Source organism: Alternaria metachromatica, assembly GCF_023757995.1.
Source record: "Alternaria metachromatica strain BMP 0045 chromosome Unknown scaffold_3, whole genome shotgun sequence".
Lineage (NCBI taxonomy): Eukaryota > Fungi > Ascomycota > Dothideomycetes > Pleosporales > Pleosporaceae > Alternaria > Alternaria metachromatica.
In genome coordinates, this window is record NW_026055494.1 from 2073555 (window position 1) to 2088818 (window position 15264).

General features: G+C 55.7%; 6 protein-coding genes across 6 annotated transcripts; 3 read left to right on the forward strand and 3 right to left on the reverse strand.

The window, feature by feature from the left end:
* Nucleotides 1-446: 446 nt before the first annotated feature.
* On the reverse strand, nt 447-1293 carry J4E83_002336 (uncharacterized protein; the record flags this gene model as incomplete). The annotated part of the gene is made up of 2 exons (XM_049329284.1): nt 447-1032; nt 1286-1293. The coding sequence occupies 2 exons, from the start codon at nt 1291-1293 to the stop codon at nt 447-449; spliced, it is 594 nt and encodes a 197-aa protein (XP_049192256.1).
* Nucleotides 1294-1943: 650 nt separating this feature from the next.
* On the reverse strand, nt 1944-3575 carry J4E83_002337 (uncharacterized protein; the record flags this gene model as incomplete). Its single annotated transcript, XM_049329285.1, has 2 exons — nt 1944-3517; nt 3569-3575. The coding sequence occupies 2 exons, from the start codon at nt 3573-3575 to the stop codon at nt 1944-1946; spliced, it is 1581 nt and encodes a 526-aa protein (XP_049192257.1).
* A 256-nt stretch (nt 3576-3831) lies between these two features.
* On the reverse strand, nt 3832-5937 carry J4E83_002338 (uncharacterized protein; the record flags this gene model as incomplete). The annotated part of the gene is made up of 2 exons (XM_049329286.1): nt 3832-5865; nt 5932-5937. 2 exons carry the CDS (start codon nt 5935-5937, stop codon nt 3832-3834), a joined length of 2040 nt encoding a protein of 679 aa, XP_049192258.1.
* Nucleotides 5938-6186: 249 nt separating this feature from the next.
* J4E83_002339 (uncharacterized protein) lies at nt 6187-7080 on the forward strand (the record flags this gene model as incomplete). The annotated part of the gene is made up of 1 exon (XM_049329287.1): nt 6187-7080. One exon carries the CDS (start codon nt 6187-6189, stop codon nt 7078-7080), a length of 894 nt encoding a protein of 297 aa, XP_049192259.1.
* A 503-nt stretch (nt 7081-7583) lies between these two features.
* J4E83_002340 (uncharacterized protein) lies at nt 7584-9452 on the forward strand (the record flags this gene model as incomplete). Its single annotated transcript, XM_049329288.1, has 1 exon — nt 7584-9452. One exon carries the CDS (start codon nt 7584-7586, stop codon nt 9450-9452), a length of 1869 nt encoding a protein of 622 aa, XP_049192260.1.
* A 4290-nt stretch (nt 9453-13742) lies between these two features.
* J4E83_002341 (uncharacterized protein) lies at nt 13743-15088 on the forward strand (the record flags this gene model as incomplete). The annotated part of the gene is made up of 2 exons (XM_049329289.1): nt 13743-13749; nt 13848-15088. 2 exons carry the CDS (start codon nt 13743-13745, stop codon nt 15086-15088), a joined length of 1248 nt encoding a protein of 415 aa, XP_049192261.1.
* Between the last annotated feature and the right edge of the window lie 176 nt (nt 15089-15264).

Genomic DNA, 15264 nt, shown 5'->3' on the forward strand with positions numbered 1-15264 from the left:
ATCTCGTCAGGTCTATCTTCGCTGCCGTCCATGTTGTTGCTCATATGTCGGATTAAGGGATTGACCGTTGACAAAGACTGTGTATCTGGGCGAGAATATTGAAGTGGCAAGTGAAGAAACCGAATGACTGAAGCTGGTCTTATGCTTTGATCAGTTTGCTACATCTGCCAGACTCTTTGTGCGTAGCCAAACTTCGTTGTCACGTCATGAGCAATCTAGCAGATAGACAGAAAGCCCCAGATGTTTCCACTGTGCTTAGGGTGCTGGAGTTGCGAACATATGTCATAAGATCACGTTTTTGGCTGGCGCTGTTCCGGTAGTTCAGATGCAGCAGTAACGTCCATAGGAACGCTCGAGCTTTTGTCTTGAAACACGAATTTGCTTCTGCATCTTATTCAGGCTCAACGTCTCCAATCAACATGTGCATTAATCTACACCGATACCTATCAGTCCTCCAGTTCTACATCCTCGTCGTCCTCAGCCTGTTCATCCTCGCCATCCTGTCCATCACTGGCTTCGCCATCACTCCCATCCGCCGACGCTGCCACGACAGCATTCCCATCCTCATCAACGTCATTGTCCACATACCAACGAACCTCATCACGAGTCGCCATGTACGTGCGCTCAACGCAGTCAATCGGCCGCTTCTCCCAATCACCGCAGTATATCCATAAGAACTCATCCCGCGTATGCTCGTGCCAGTTATCTCCCACTTCAATACCGACTGTGTCCAACGACGCTGCGATCTCATCGCCCATGAGGAATAGTCGCGCAAACATGAGTAGTTTGGGGTCTTTCAGCAGGTATGGCGCGTGCTTTGGGAACAGCGCGACGGTCTTGCTTAGCTGAAGGGCGATGGTGTGAGCGGTGTCCAACGTCCAAGTAGGATTCCTCAGCTCACGGAGACTGGCGTCGAAGATCGGGGTGAGGAAGTGAACGACGGGGTATGAGCGGCGCTTTCCTGGGTGTCGCTCGCTCGAGTTGTTGAGGACTTTGCAGAGGTGGTTGTGTTCTGCAAAATGTATAAGACACCTTTGTTTGCTAGTGAAGGGCGGAGAGCTTTGCAAGATACCTTAGATCATCACAGTCTCGAGACGTTGACGACAGAGCACCCTGGAGGTAGTCAGTGATGATCCGGTCGACCGGGGAAACATGCGAGCGTACTGAATTGCTCCAGGAGGTTGCGTGCCGATTGAGTGTGTGAGATGATGTAGGGGAGTGGCAGCTACAGAGGGACCCAGAGCCATCAAAACAGCACACGCAGCACCACACTGAGCACATATACAATTTCATCATTACAGCATATTGCAAGCTCTCACATAATTGATGGAGAAGAGTTCTATTCGTGCCTATTTATAAGGCGCACAGCGGCGCCATCCCCCCAACCCGCACCACCACCAGGAACTCAAGATGTTTTGCCCGAAGGCCCCAATTCCTCTCCACCCCACTCAGATCTACTGTCCGAGGACCGCCCTGTCAAGATATGTCAGCTTAGCTCGTCAATATGTGATCAATTAAGACATACTTCCACTCATCCAGCTCGCGAGCGAGCTTCCAGGCCGAAACCCCCTCCTTCATCCTCTCCCTCTTCTCCGCCGCAACCGCTCTCTCCCACCGGAGCTTCTCCTTGATCATGCCCTTAGCCTCGGCCAAGGCGGCCACCTTGTCGGCGTTGGTGATGGCGATGCGCCACACCGCGTTCCAAGATGGCCCCATGTGGGCTGCGGACGTCGGCGGCGAGGGCGCGGGTGCATAGTCGACTTCGGGGTCGAATGTGAAGGTCATTTTGTAGGTGTCTTGGGGTATTGTAGGTATCAGAGTGTGGTATGGTAAGTACGTTGGAAAGTTTTGGAGGGTGCCAGCTAGGATACACAGACGCGCAAGACTAAAGGTTTAATTACAATTCTCCTCGCTCTTCACCTACAAACGGGCAGCTCGACCAATCAGTTCCAACCCACCCAACTCTTACTCATTACACGCCACACTCTCACTTCACCTGATCTCAAATCTCCCATCTTGAAGCTCTCTGGCTTGACCTTCTTGTGCTCACGTCCCTGCTCCCAAGCCCTTACCTTCTTCTTACTGCCATCCCACTCGACAACAACGCCGACGTGATCCGGCTTCCCAACATCCATCGCGTACTTAGCATGCATTGGCCCAGTCTTACCCTGGAACTTTGCATTGCGGAAGCTGATGATGTCACCAGGGCGGATCTCATCATATACTTGGGTTGACGCGTTCGCTAGGTTGGCGTACACAAGCGCGCCGTAGGAGCGAGTTGAAATTGGGGGCAGTGCGTCATTAAAGGGCTTAAACAGCTCCTCAATCAGTCCCTGCGGCGTGCCATTGCCTACGACGGTGTTCTGCTTCGACTCAATGGTCTTGGCTATCGAACGACCAAACTGCTCGTACGCGTTCTCCAGCTGATCAGGACGCTGGCTGGGAGGCGGCGGCTCATTGCGCTGTTCGAGATCCACGTCGGAAACGTTGGTGGACTCGAAGCGTGCGGAAATGATTGTTTGTGAGTAGTCAAGGTAAAGAACTTTGATGAGTTTCTCCACAGTGTTGCCTGATTGCGACTCCTTCATGTCTACTAGGACGTCTTTGCGGGCTTGGAGTGATGGGGGAAGTAGCTTGGGCTGGGTCCACCAATGCGACGACATCCCCAAATCGATATCGTTTGCAATGAACCCTTGATTCGTTGCCGGGCGAGGCTGATCCATGGAAGATCGAGTTGTCAGCATTTGGACTGCATCGAGCGACTTCCGAGTGTTCAGCATCCGAGGCGGTGCCTCCGTTGCGACTGGCGAGAACATGGAAACTGGGCGTTCCTGCGGTGGCGGCGGGACCATTCTTTCTTGAGCTGGAGGAGGCGGAGCTTGTAGAGGTGGAAGAGGCGGAGGTGCATGCTGGTGTGGAGGAGCCTGAGGTGGTGGAGGCGGTGGCCTATCGTGAGACTTCCGAGCTGGCGGGGAAGAGTACAAATCATCCTCTTCATCTGATTCACCCGCTTGGCGATGTGGTACAGGAGGCATCGATGGTGGCATGGGTGGGGGTGGGCGATTCTGCGGGGGAGGAGGCTGGCTTTGTGGGGGCGGTGGCACTGCTCGAGGAGCTGGAGGCGCCGCGGCTTGCGGAAGGGGTGGGCCAGTGTACTTGAACGGGTCATACTCTTCATCGTCATCGTCCATAGGGGCGCTGCGAGTCGGTGGTGGTACCGGTGGGAGAGGCGGTGCACCACGGGGAGCATCTGTTGATGGCCGACTAGGCGCCTGTTGAGGTGGTGGAGGCGGAACTGCACGAGGTGCAGTAGGAGGCAGAGGCGGCATTCCCTGAGGAATAGTGGGCGAGCGTGCTGAAGTTGGCTCGTCCGTCAAGGTATTGTCCTCTACGCTGGAATCGCGAGCATGTGACTTCAAGGCGTCCTTGTGAGTTGCCTCGGGCGCCATGTCGGTGTCATAGTCACCTTCGTAGTCAGTCTCGCCCTCGTTACGGTCCAGTTTGCGAATCGGAAGATCTTCATGGCGCGATGGAGGTGCCTGTGTTGGTGGAGGTGGCGGAGGCGGACGGCTCATTGTAGGCGATGTAGGACCCGCTGACGGAATGGGAGGCACGCGTCTTTCTGCCAGATCCTGAGCTGGCTCGCCAGAAGCGAAATACGAAGCCCGCCTATTGGATGGCTGGGAAGGTGCAGACGGAGTAGGGGCAGTGTCGGTCATCTCGTCACCAGACTCAGATCCGGGCCCAGGAGAGAGAACCTGGGGAGGAGGTGGCGGTACCGGTCGAGCTAGTTACTGTCAGTATTTTTCATCTACTGATAGCCGATGTGACTTACAGGCCGATGGTACAGGAGGGGGAGCAGGACGTCCTAGAGGATATTAGAACCATGCGAATAGACGTAGGAATTATTGATAGAGCCAAGTGCACACACATACTAGACACGCATACAGTCATCACATATTCCGACAGACCGTCATAAGTGACATATGTCTTGGACAAGGTCTCGGAAGATGGCGACTGCAGGCGGCCTTGGGCATGGCGTACGAAAGCGCGGATTGGTTTGCGAGGAATGATAAACTTACGGTCTGTTGGAACAGGTGGAGGACCATCGCCAGTAGTTGGCCGGGCCGGCTGAGATGCAACCTCCTCTACGTCTGGCACTTCGTTCGCTGAGTGAGTGCCTGTGACGGGGTGCGGAGTTTCATCCTCCTTCTCGACAGAAAGCGTGCGATCTTCAGGTTCTGGGCTTCGGACGGGCATCATACCAGGCATACCAAACATAGGAACTCGTTGCTGAGGCATGCTGTACTCCTCGGTCTCTTCGGGCCTTTTCTCGGTGGTCGATTTCTTCTTCTTCGGTGGAAGACCACCGCCCATGGGCATACCACCTCCGAACATACCAGGCATACCGGGCATGCCGGGAATGCCACCGCCCAATCTCCTCATGCGCTCGCGTAGCTCCTCCTTCCGTCTCAACTCAGCAGTCTCCTCGTCTTCCTCTTCTTCCTCCTCTTCTTCAGGCACGTCTTGCTCATCGCCAACGTTGGGCTCTTCTGTTGGGGCAGTGGGTGCTCTTGGAGGTGGCGGCGGCGGGTGCCTGCTCTTTGGTCGTTCCTGGTCTTCTTCGACACTTGTAGATTCTCCTCCAGCATCTTCAGTATCTCCAGCTGCTGACTGATCAGCGTCGTTCTCGCTGAGGAGTTCGCGGTCACGGTTGAGCGCGTCTGGAGAGCGGATGTCGTGCGATGTTCGCGGAGGGCGATTCTGGTCCATGGATGCACGACCTTTAGAAGCTCCACTTGTCACGCGCTCGAGGCCAGTGTCCTCGCTGTCTTCAGCGGGAGCGTCTTGAGACTCAGTCCTCTTGGCCACAGGCGGTCTCTTTGGCTTTTCCTTGTGCATAGCCGCGGCCCTTTCTGCCTGCTCCTGCTGCTGTTTCTGCAGCAGAGCGATGCGTTCCTTCAGGCTAATCTTGGGCTGTGGCTCTTCTTCGCCCTCGTTTGCATTTGCCTTGTCATGCGCGACCAATCCCGCGCGCTCCGCATCGTTCTGGGTCTGCGCCTGACGCTCTGCAATCTCAGGATCCTCTTCGCGACGGTAGGTCTTGACGGGTGGAGCCTCTCGAGTGGGAGGAATGTAGGCATTGCGGCTCGGCGGGGGAGCCACGAAGGGCTTCTTGATGAAACTAGGGGCGCCGCCAGAGGGCTTGAAGGGTTTGGGCGGAGGATCAGTGGGCTTGTTGAAAGCAGCAATGCGGTCCCGGAAGGCATTGTTCTTGGGTGCGACAGGCGGAGGAGCCTTCTTCGCTGGAGGAGCGGGCTTGGACGACTCCGACTGCGGCGGCAGGGCTTCCGGAGCCTTTGCGCTCGACGCAGAGCGAGGCGACATGGGTGACATGGGCAGCGGCGTTGTTTTGGCAGCGCTGGGCACCTCAATGGGAGGGGCCTGGGGGTTTGGCGGCTCTGGTTCTTGAGGCAGCACTGGCTCTGGCTCCTGCTGCGGTATTTGGGGCGTGGGAGGGGCTTCCTGCACAGGCGGCTGCTCTAATGGCTTGTGGCGCGAAGCTCGGTTGGGTCGTGGTGGCGGCTCTGGCTCGTAGCGCTCGACGAAGTTCCTGGGAAAGAGGCCATCGTGCTTGGTGCCGCTGTCGTCGGTGTATTCGCCCACGTACCAGTCGTCGCCCTCCTCCTCGGTGACGGAGATGATCTGGCCGACCTTGAAGCCCAAGTCGTCTTCGTGGTTAGACACATAGTCGAAGACGGCCCTGACTTTGTACATGGCGGCGGGCAGTGTCGATGGCTGCAGAGGTGGTGCGGCGGCGGAAGACGCAATGGGGGTGACAGCTGCGGTCCCTGCCTGACAGCGCTACAGCAAGAATGTGTGGGAGCTCTCTAGGTGCACGGCGGGTCTCGGACGTGTAGCTGCGATGACGCCCATGTCAGCCTGGGCAGCAATGCGGGACGCGCGGGTCAACGGGGCAGCCTACCATTCAATGCTTGCACCCATACAGCTCTGGGCGAGGGGCAGTGGGAGATATGAGGGCTGCTGCAGGTGCCTCGTGCGAACAAGTGTGGTGACGAAGCTCAAACAGCCCCGCCCAAGTCCCCGACGCTCCGCCAAGCACGCCCAACGAGGTTCCACTTCACACTCTAGCCACGACGATCCCAACACCAACACAGGCCCGCCATGCCGCCCAAGTCCATCCTGAAGAACGCGACCGTCTCTACCAACGCGCCCCCGGGCAGGAAGCCCGTGAATGCGCGCCACCTCGCAGTTGCCCGCCACCATGCGACGGTACTTGAAGACCGCAAGCGCGTCGAGGCAGAGGTGCTGGAGGCCGTCATGACCCTCATGGACTTTCCCACCTCGCCAGACGCCGATGCTAAGCGACCTTCGCCCTCGGACGCTCACTTCTTCCAGAAAGCAGTAATTCCCTTCCAGCCCGCCGACTACGACGCCCTCATCGAGGAGCGCAACATTGCCGACAAGTGCGGATACGCTCTGTGCCCGCGCCCCAAGAAGAAGGCGCGATCCACCGCGAGGAAGCAGTTTGTTGACACTGATCACGGTGTTGAAATAGTAGACAGGAAGGTGCTCGAGGTGTGGTGCTCAGACGACTGCGCAAGACGCGCACTCTACGTCAAGGTGCAGCTGAACGAGGAGCCGGCGTGGATGCGACACGGCGGGTACGGCGACAAGATCGAGCTCATGGTCGACAATGCCGACGAACATGAAAAGGCCCTACCGCTACGTCTCAAACAGGAGAGTGCGACCACGGCTGACGCAGATGACGAAGCAGACCTAGACGCAGCCTGGGCCGCCCGCGCAGACGCCATGACTGATCTCGCGCTCGAACGAGGCGAGAAGCCGGGCCACCTTACCAAGGCAAACAACGACCTCGTGCAGGACCAGATTCTCGAGCGCTCTTCCAGCAACGCGCCGCCTCAGCCACCGTCGCTTCCTGCGCAAACGTCTGACCACACCATGGCTATTGAAGGGCACGTTCCACGTATAAACAGGAAAGACAAGGACGACGACGAAGACGATGATCAGGACTGGGACAAACACTTGCCTGGATGAGTGGGGATGACACCAGTCATTGCATTACGACATTCATACACCGGCATGCATACGTAGAAGATTGCAATGATATGTATAGAACACTCGGCGCGCGGTATGCGTTTCAAAGACCATACGGATAAAACCTTTGGTTGAAGAGGTGAGTCCTGACCTGAAAGATGGCGGACAGCACATTGCATGCGCCAGAAGAGTATGCATGTCGGAAATGCTCGCGACATGTGCGCTGAGGCGGAGGACGAATCACGTATGCATGGAGGGAATGAAATCTTGAATAGCTCCTGTAGATATCTATCATCGTAATAGTCCATCATCATGAAAGTGCATTTAAGGCCGTCTCGTGCATCTCGACGTGGTGATGTGACCCAGCCTGCAACCCATCAGAAGCCGCGGAGGTCTCGCACGGGCCACTCCGCCGCAAACTCCACTCGACATTTCGATATGCACATCGGGATCATCACTTCAGCCGCCATTGAACGCCCACACGCGGCTGTCGCATCGCCAACATGGCTCTAAGTCGCCAGTCCCTCTCGCCTACTTCCAACCTCCTCCGGAATTCTCGCCTCTTCTCGCTGCCCAACCCACTTGCTCGACCGCCCGTGAGCGACACCTACGGCGCGGGCATCTCCAAGTCCTCTGACACAGCGACCCTGCCATACCCGACCCACCAAGCGATTGCAACGACAAAGTCCTCATTAGCACGTGGCGATTGGGGTCTGAAGCGGCCGATTCCGTCAAGGAGTCACCTGGTACAAGTGAGCGACCCAGTACTGAGGGTTACTCAGCTGGATACTATCGAGCATGTTACGGACTTCGAATCGGCAGCAGATCATGTGCGGACAAGACAAAAGTGGGAAGAAATGGGTGTGCCAATGATCAAGGGCCTGTCGTTGATGAGGAATCGCGGCGTGAGCGACGACTTACTACCGGGTGCGTTTGAGGTTCGGGATGATACTACGAGTTACGACACGGATCTCGGACTGGATGAGGCTGGACTTTACCTCAAGGCTCTCAAGAAGAGTATGCCTTCGGAGCGAGTCAAGGCTCAATGGGACGACTTCAACGCCACCTGGAGAAAGAGGTGGGAAGAAAAGCTCGCGAGTTTCAGGGCTCGTGGATGGGGCCTTCACCTTTCCGACCTCAAGTCTTTCCAAAAAGAAGCGAGCAGAAAATCATCAAACAATGAGCCTTGGTTAGAGGAATTTGTAGCCCTTCAAAAAGAGCAGAGGAATGCAAAGAAGGCTCTGAAGCAGCGACTAGAAGCCCCGCAGACTCCAGGATCATTGCAGTTTACACCCTTTACCCCGCCACCCGTGGATCCCGTCGTTCATAATACCAGGCGATGGAAGCACGAGGGACCTTGGCTTCCTGGTATGGGCGCCGAGGACTTCATCTCTTTTCTTACCAAAAAGCTTGCAGGCCGCAAGAAGGAGTTCAATGACTACCTAGTCGAGTATGTCAAGAACAAGATATACGACACTCGCCGACTTGCCGCTTCCAGATCCGGCGAATTGGCACCAATAGACGCCCAAGAAGCTGAAGTCTGGCAAGAGCAACGAGAAAAGGCCTGGCGTCACATCACAAAACCTGAAATTGATGCTGGTATCAAGGCGCTAAGGCAAGAGACTGCAAAGGACCCCCTAAGCAGCAAGCTCGTCAGCAAGTTGATACTTCCCTTCTTGAAGCTCCCGGCCATCAGATTCAAGCACACGGCATACAATCCAGACGCTGCCAAGAACGAAGTCGATCAGTACCAATTCGACCAAGAAACCGCGCCTCTCTCCACCCACCCTTCAGCCGGACTCGGCTATCTTCGTCACAAGTCATACCTCGCCAATCACCCCATCCTTGGTCCCCAAGAGAACCCTGCCCCGATACCTGCTCGTGTCATGCAAGCCAGACGCACAGGCACAAAGAACGAGCTCTACGCCCGTCTAGGAGTAGGCGGCTTCGTAGCAAACGATGACCACAGCGGCACAACTTCATACACTGTTCCCAGGAACTATGCGGCTGCCAAGGACGTCGAGACAATTGATGTGGACACACCCGGTGGCAGGAAGATCATGGTGCAACCCCAGTTTGGTAGCGTCACCAACGACGGGCGCATCCAGATCAAACTGAAGCGATCCGTTGGCCAGGAGGTTGCTGTCGGCCGAGGCGAATTCGATGAGAAGCCGCCAGCAAGACCGTACGCTGAAAAGGTTTCCTTCAGGAATTTGGTCGGTGGTGCAAAGAAGAGTGGGATCAAGGAGTTGGATGAGCAGAGTGAGCAGGGCCAGCAGTTCAGCGAATTCCTGGAGAGCACGAAGCCTCAGGGACATGCGCAGCCGCCGAAGGGTTTCCCTGGGATGGCTGAGGCGTTGCGAGGGGACTAGATGGTACGACAGTTTTGTATTATACTGCACACATTGTATTGTATGGAATGAACATGACATATCTACACACCTCTCTTCGTTGGCTTTTCAGTCACAAGTCTCGCCAGCTGTACTCAAGAAAACGTGTCTATTTGAGCCTTACTAGGCATCGAGAAGCCAAGTCTTGTACGGGACCCAACCCGACTCCAGTCTCACGCAACACGACATGGACAAGTGCAACTAGAGCGAAGAAGCTTCCGGATACCAACGCGACGGGGCAGGCAATAGCCCAGTGTGAGTACCTCCATTGAAAGATCATGGGTCCACGCTAGTGGCGAGAAATGTTGCCTACATTCTGAGACATCTAGCAGGCTCCGACTTCGGCTTGGCAGAACATGATATCGAAGGGGGTCGGAGGTGCCGAGGATGTAGAGTTGTGCTGCCGTGCCGCCTGTTGTAGCTCCTAGAGTGGGCATGATAGCGAGAAAATCCCAAGTCTTTGTTTCAATGTGAGACAGGTGGTAGGCTGGCGCCTGTTCGGTTTGCTTCGATGTGGACCTTACGTTGTGAGTGGCATGTGATCGTATCCATGCCGTTCGCAAGTCATTCCACTCGAGTCTGATCCTACCGTCCATGATTTCGGCCTCTAGTTCGGTGAAGTCTCGCCATGCTTGGCAACTTACTGTAACACACACCGTTCAACAGATGTTTTCTCCAAGCTCGGTTCCAGCGATGGAACCTGATCTATTCATACCTAACTTTTGGCCTAAGCAAGTCATTCAGCTGCTATTGTACCCATGTAACAAAGCTTTTTGCTCCTAGGCAAGGCTGTGGTTGGTTCTCAGTGGCGATGGGGCCGAAACCTGGTAGTGGCATACGTTCTGCTTACAGGTAGACCAGGCAACCCGGAACGGCGCGTAGATGGTTCCTGTGAGACGTGAGCAGAAACGTGGCTTAATTTCGATGGAAGTGTCGGATAGACTTGCTTATGAGACATCAGCAACATGGAGTCGATACTGCAATGGGCTGTTTGTCCGAACTTGACTACCTTAATAAGCATCCGAACAGTAAAGAGACAGTGAGACGCTTCCGCCCCGTACCCTTCGCTTCCCACATCTTGGTAAGTGTAGCGCTGCCAAGCGATACGTTTCAGCAACAGTGCCATCATTCTCGAGTGCGAGGTCGCTTCTCAGTAGGGTGTAGTCTTCAGCCCTGCAGCGATAACATTAGCCGGACTAACTAAATTTTACGTATATGTACGCAATGTACAAGCAGGCGGTGAGCTACCGTAGCTCTCAAGTTCGCAGCCGTTCTCCAGCCACCGATAGCGTTGACAAAGTTTGAAGAAGGTAAATTTTCGCGTGTCGAAGCCTTCATGGAGGCTGAGCAGCTATCTGACACTGATAGCGGATTGGCGATATGGTGTGGCACAGCACGCCTGAGGCCATTGTCGGCCTAGTCTGTTGAGGCGTCGTGGCTGATGCAGTAATATCGGTGGGCGTTGAGTGCACCATGGAGATTAGCCGGTATGTCGGTCGTGAAAAGACGGTGGAATGAAATCCTCGTGACAGTGGGACCTGTTAGCCGGAAGAGCATTTGGCAAGCAACGTGACAGGTGCGATATCCGAACAGTACCGAGTTTTCCAAGCTCATGGTAACGCCTTGTGAAGACTGGCATGTGCATAGTACACGCTCAATCCTACCAATTACAACCCAATCTTACTCCGTCATCCATCTCTTCGTCCGCGGATGAAAGAGCACGCGAGACCAACGCCGAAGTGTGGCTGCTCGAAGTGTGGCCATGCGCACCTTCATCAGGCCAGTTCCCTTTTGAGATCCGTTGACGCAAATAGCGGTGTCGCAGATTGAGGAAGCGGCTCGCTTCCTAGCCACTTGGTAGTTATTCGCCAGTCGAAGGATTCAACCCCCAAAGTATCAGAAAGGTGACGGAAAGCGCAACTCTTACGGCTGGTGGCTGAGGCTGTGAAGCGATGGAAAGGCCAGGGGCCAGGGGGGTGCCACCAAACGGCTCGCAAGCAGCATGCATCGGATGACCGCCACATCCGGCAAACAAAGATGTTTGTGGGACTGTCGCATTCACGCTGACGGCGGTGGAAATTTGTAAGGAGGTCAATCTGTTGTCGCGGTCGGTCAATTGCAGCCTCTCGGTGCTACCTACGAGTTGGCGCTAATTGAGGGTTGGAAGAAGGCGCTGTCGAAGACTCACCTCCCGCGGGCAGGTGCGACGCACACTGTCGAGTGCTCTTTCCCGACTTCGGCTGGATCAAGGCAGCAAGGTGGCCATGAGCTCACATGCTCAGCAATTCGCCTCCCCACCCTCATCAATGGTGCGCATCACGGCCGTTCGTGAGCACCTCTTGCGCGATTCTGCAAGAAATGCAAGAAAACTAGCGACGCGCAATATAATCGCGGTGTCGAAGTTTGAGAACGCGACGCATGAGGCCTGTATGCGAACGATGCGTCCGCTGCTCGCGTGCAGCGTGGGTGCATCCCGTCTCCCTTTAGCGCCCGCCGCAACGTGATGCCCCACAGCCAGTTGAGCGGCCAAGCACCCTTCCCTCTATCCATATCACTACTCGAGGCAAAGCAATATGGTCGGGCATTGGGCGCCGATCAGCAAAATGCCCGGCTTCTGGTGCCTGGCATGGAGGCCCGCCTGCCTCACGACACGGGAATGACTGCATAGCCCCTATCATCATTCGCCAGTCTTTCAGCTCAGAGCTGGCGATCCGGATTTCTTTCATCACTAACAGCACTAGCACGGCCTCTATGTCTTCATCAAAGGAGGATGTCATCAGGCGAAGTCACTAAAACCGAGCTTGGGGGACGGTGACGGGGAGGACGGGGTGCGCTCGAGCACCGGCAGTTTATTGCTGCCCATCGAGTCTGAGACAGGTTGTGCGGCCGCGCGGATGCGCAAACCGGCTACCAGTTGCGACAATTTTTCCAATTCCCCAATTGCACCGGGTCAGTCTCCCTCTTCATCACCCTCAGGCACAGGGCACCGGTCAGAACCACGGCCCACTCGCGGCTGGGCGGTGTCTTCGGTCGCTCGCAGGCTGTGCAATTCACCGCTGCGCAGCCCTAAGGAATGGCCCCAAAGACGCCCGGATCATGTTCATGCATTCCGTCCTGCCTGCCGCTGCGGCCGCCTGGCACTGGCACTTTTTTTCTGCCCGCCCGTTTCGGTCATCTGTGGTAAATCTGCTCCTTGTCCACTCATTGTGCACTTTTCCAGGCTACAACCTGCGCCGCCTTGCACTTAAAAGGAACCCTCGCCCAGTAGGGCTGCACTTTACTTTCCTCGAAGCTGCATAGCTCCCTGCACATGATCCTCTCTATTATTACCCCTTCGCCGCTCTGACTCTTTCGCTTTTCGGCCCATGTGTCCTTGAATCTACGAGTACACTCATCCTACTTGCCGCTTGTCTTAGTCGGGCCGTCACCTGTTCCTCAAATACCCTCAGTCTCCCCAGTATCGCCAAAACATCGAAACAACACAAATCGACCGGTATCCTGCTCAATTTACACTTTGTGTGATCTGGATACACACGTCATCAAGACATCCTTACCGTCCGGTACTTCCATATCTGCCTTTCCCCCGACGGGCTCATTACCCCGGATAAGCTGGTTTGACATCATACTTCACTGAGAACATCCAGCCCAAGACAAACGCTTGAGGCAAGGAGTTCAATTATCTTCTTCGCCTCTAGAAGATCTATCAACTCCGACTAAACCCATCGCACATCGCCACCATGTGTCGGATCGAGGAGCGCGAGGAGTTCACCCCTGATGGGCGACCCCTGACATCTACCCGAGCCTGCCTGTGTGCGAAGGCACGTGGGGACAGACCATGCCGAGACGCTATCCACGTACCCATTCGATACATACCTAGAAGTGGCTCTATGGGCACACCGTCTCCGACGAATCCACCAACTCCCACCACTTCAACATACTTGGTCCAAACACGTCGTCCGTCTGGCAGTGGTAGCCGTCCCTCTACTCGGGATGGCCAACGACCTATCAGCAACGAGATTTTCATAGAGTTTGGCACGAAGAAAGACAAAGGCAAGAAATACCCGTTGATCTCGCTCTCCTCAAAACCCTACGATCGGTCTTCACTCGGCTCTGTTGGATCTCATGATATCGCTGTGAACTCAGTGGGCTCTGATGCCTCCTACACTTACCGAACTGGCTTCCCGGAAGCCCCTTTGCCTCCACCAGCAGCCTTCGATCATCACAGCAGCTACCTTACAACTCCTACTGCACCATACAGTCAAAGCTCTCGCCATGTTCCGTCAGCGTCTTCCAGTCAGACGCCCTCGCTTTACGTCGCGTCGGACGCAGAGTACGACCCACCGGCTAGGCAGCGAAGTACAAAACGCTCTTCCACAGTGATTCACAACCCACCTACTGCTGTTCCGTCCTCGCCACCTCAGCGTCAGGGTGGTATGTCATCTGATTCATACCGGACGGCCAGGGTTGCTCCACGAGAGACGTACACATCAGACCGCCCACATCCACTCGACTACGACGCCTTTGCTGATCACTCGAGTTCGTCTTACACTAGCTCGGGCGCACCTGAAGGCGCTCGTCGCACCAAAACTGGCGATGAGCGACAAAGGCAGTCCAAGTCGGGTCGGCATCAAGAAGAGTCTGACCGACGGGTGGCTGATGAGCGTGACAGAGAAGATACTGCCAGACGCGTACATTTCGAACCCGCCCGTGCAGACGGCCGCGCGAATGAGAGGGCAGAAAAGCTCTTCGCTGAGAAGGAGAAAGATCGAGCGTTGGCCAGGGAAGAACTTCGTCGTGTCAAGGAGGAAGAACGCCTCAGACAAGAGAGGAAGGACTCAGAAGCCAAGAAGGCCCAAGATCGTAAGAAGGAGAAATCAAGTCCTCCAACGATCGACTATACGAAGAAGCGGCCGAACGCATCACGCAGACAATCCTCCTCTATGACGTCAGCTGAGCTAGCAGATCAACGGCGCTTGATCAAAGCCGAGGAACAACAGATGCGGAGCGAAAGGCAGATCGCAGAGGCCAGGGAGCGAGAGGAGGAGCTGGCAGCCCGCAAAAGCCAACAAGAGAAGCCGGCTGCATACTGGGACCCGCGTGGCGGCGATCGTTCCCTCTCCACACGCCGCGACTCGATGGCTCGCCACGACAGTCTTACCTCTAACACGCGTCCCGCTGGATTGACTCGCACTCCCAGCAAGCGCCGCCCAAGTGTCTCGCAGCCAAGCCCTCCAGTACTCGATACTCAGGTGCCCACAGAGTCTTACAGGCCTTCCAGCTCGAGGAAACGCGCGCCTCCGCCGTTATCTTTCCCGGCGAACTTCAACCAAGATTACGCCCGGCCGCCATCTGCTAGGCGTCCATCCATCAGTCAAGACAACCCGTTCGCAGCAGCCACAATGATGTCGCCGCAGTCAGCATCGCAAGACCCATGGGATCTGCGCACCGTCGAGGGTTCACTTCCATCTGCCCGACCTCTAGGCGATGGTCGTCGTCCATCCATGCAATCTCGCTATGTCGATGCCTTTGCAACAGACTCTGAAAGCCCGGATGATCACCCGCCTGTATACGCATCGCGCACCGGTTTGAGTCGTAAAGGATCAAAGAGGAAGCACTGAGCTTCATGTCACTTTGTATTTCTCGGGTCATGCGTCTGCAACTGTTTATTGCTTTTGCTTCCTGCTGTTGGAGTTCAGTATGCGTCTGTTCTTGTTATGATACCCTTCCACCAGCACTGTCATATACGCCACCCGTCCTGTACCCTGATTAGACATATACCCTTGTTTCCCTGCGC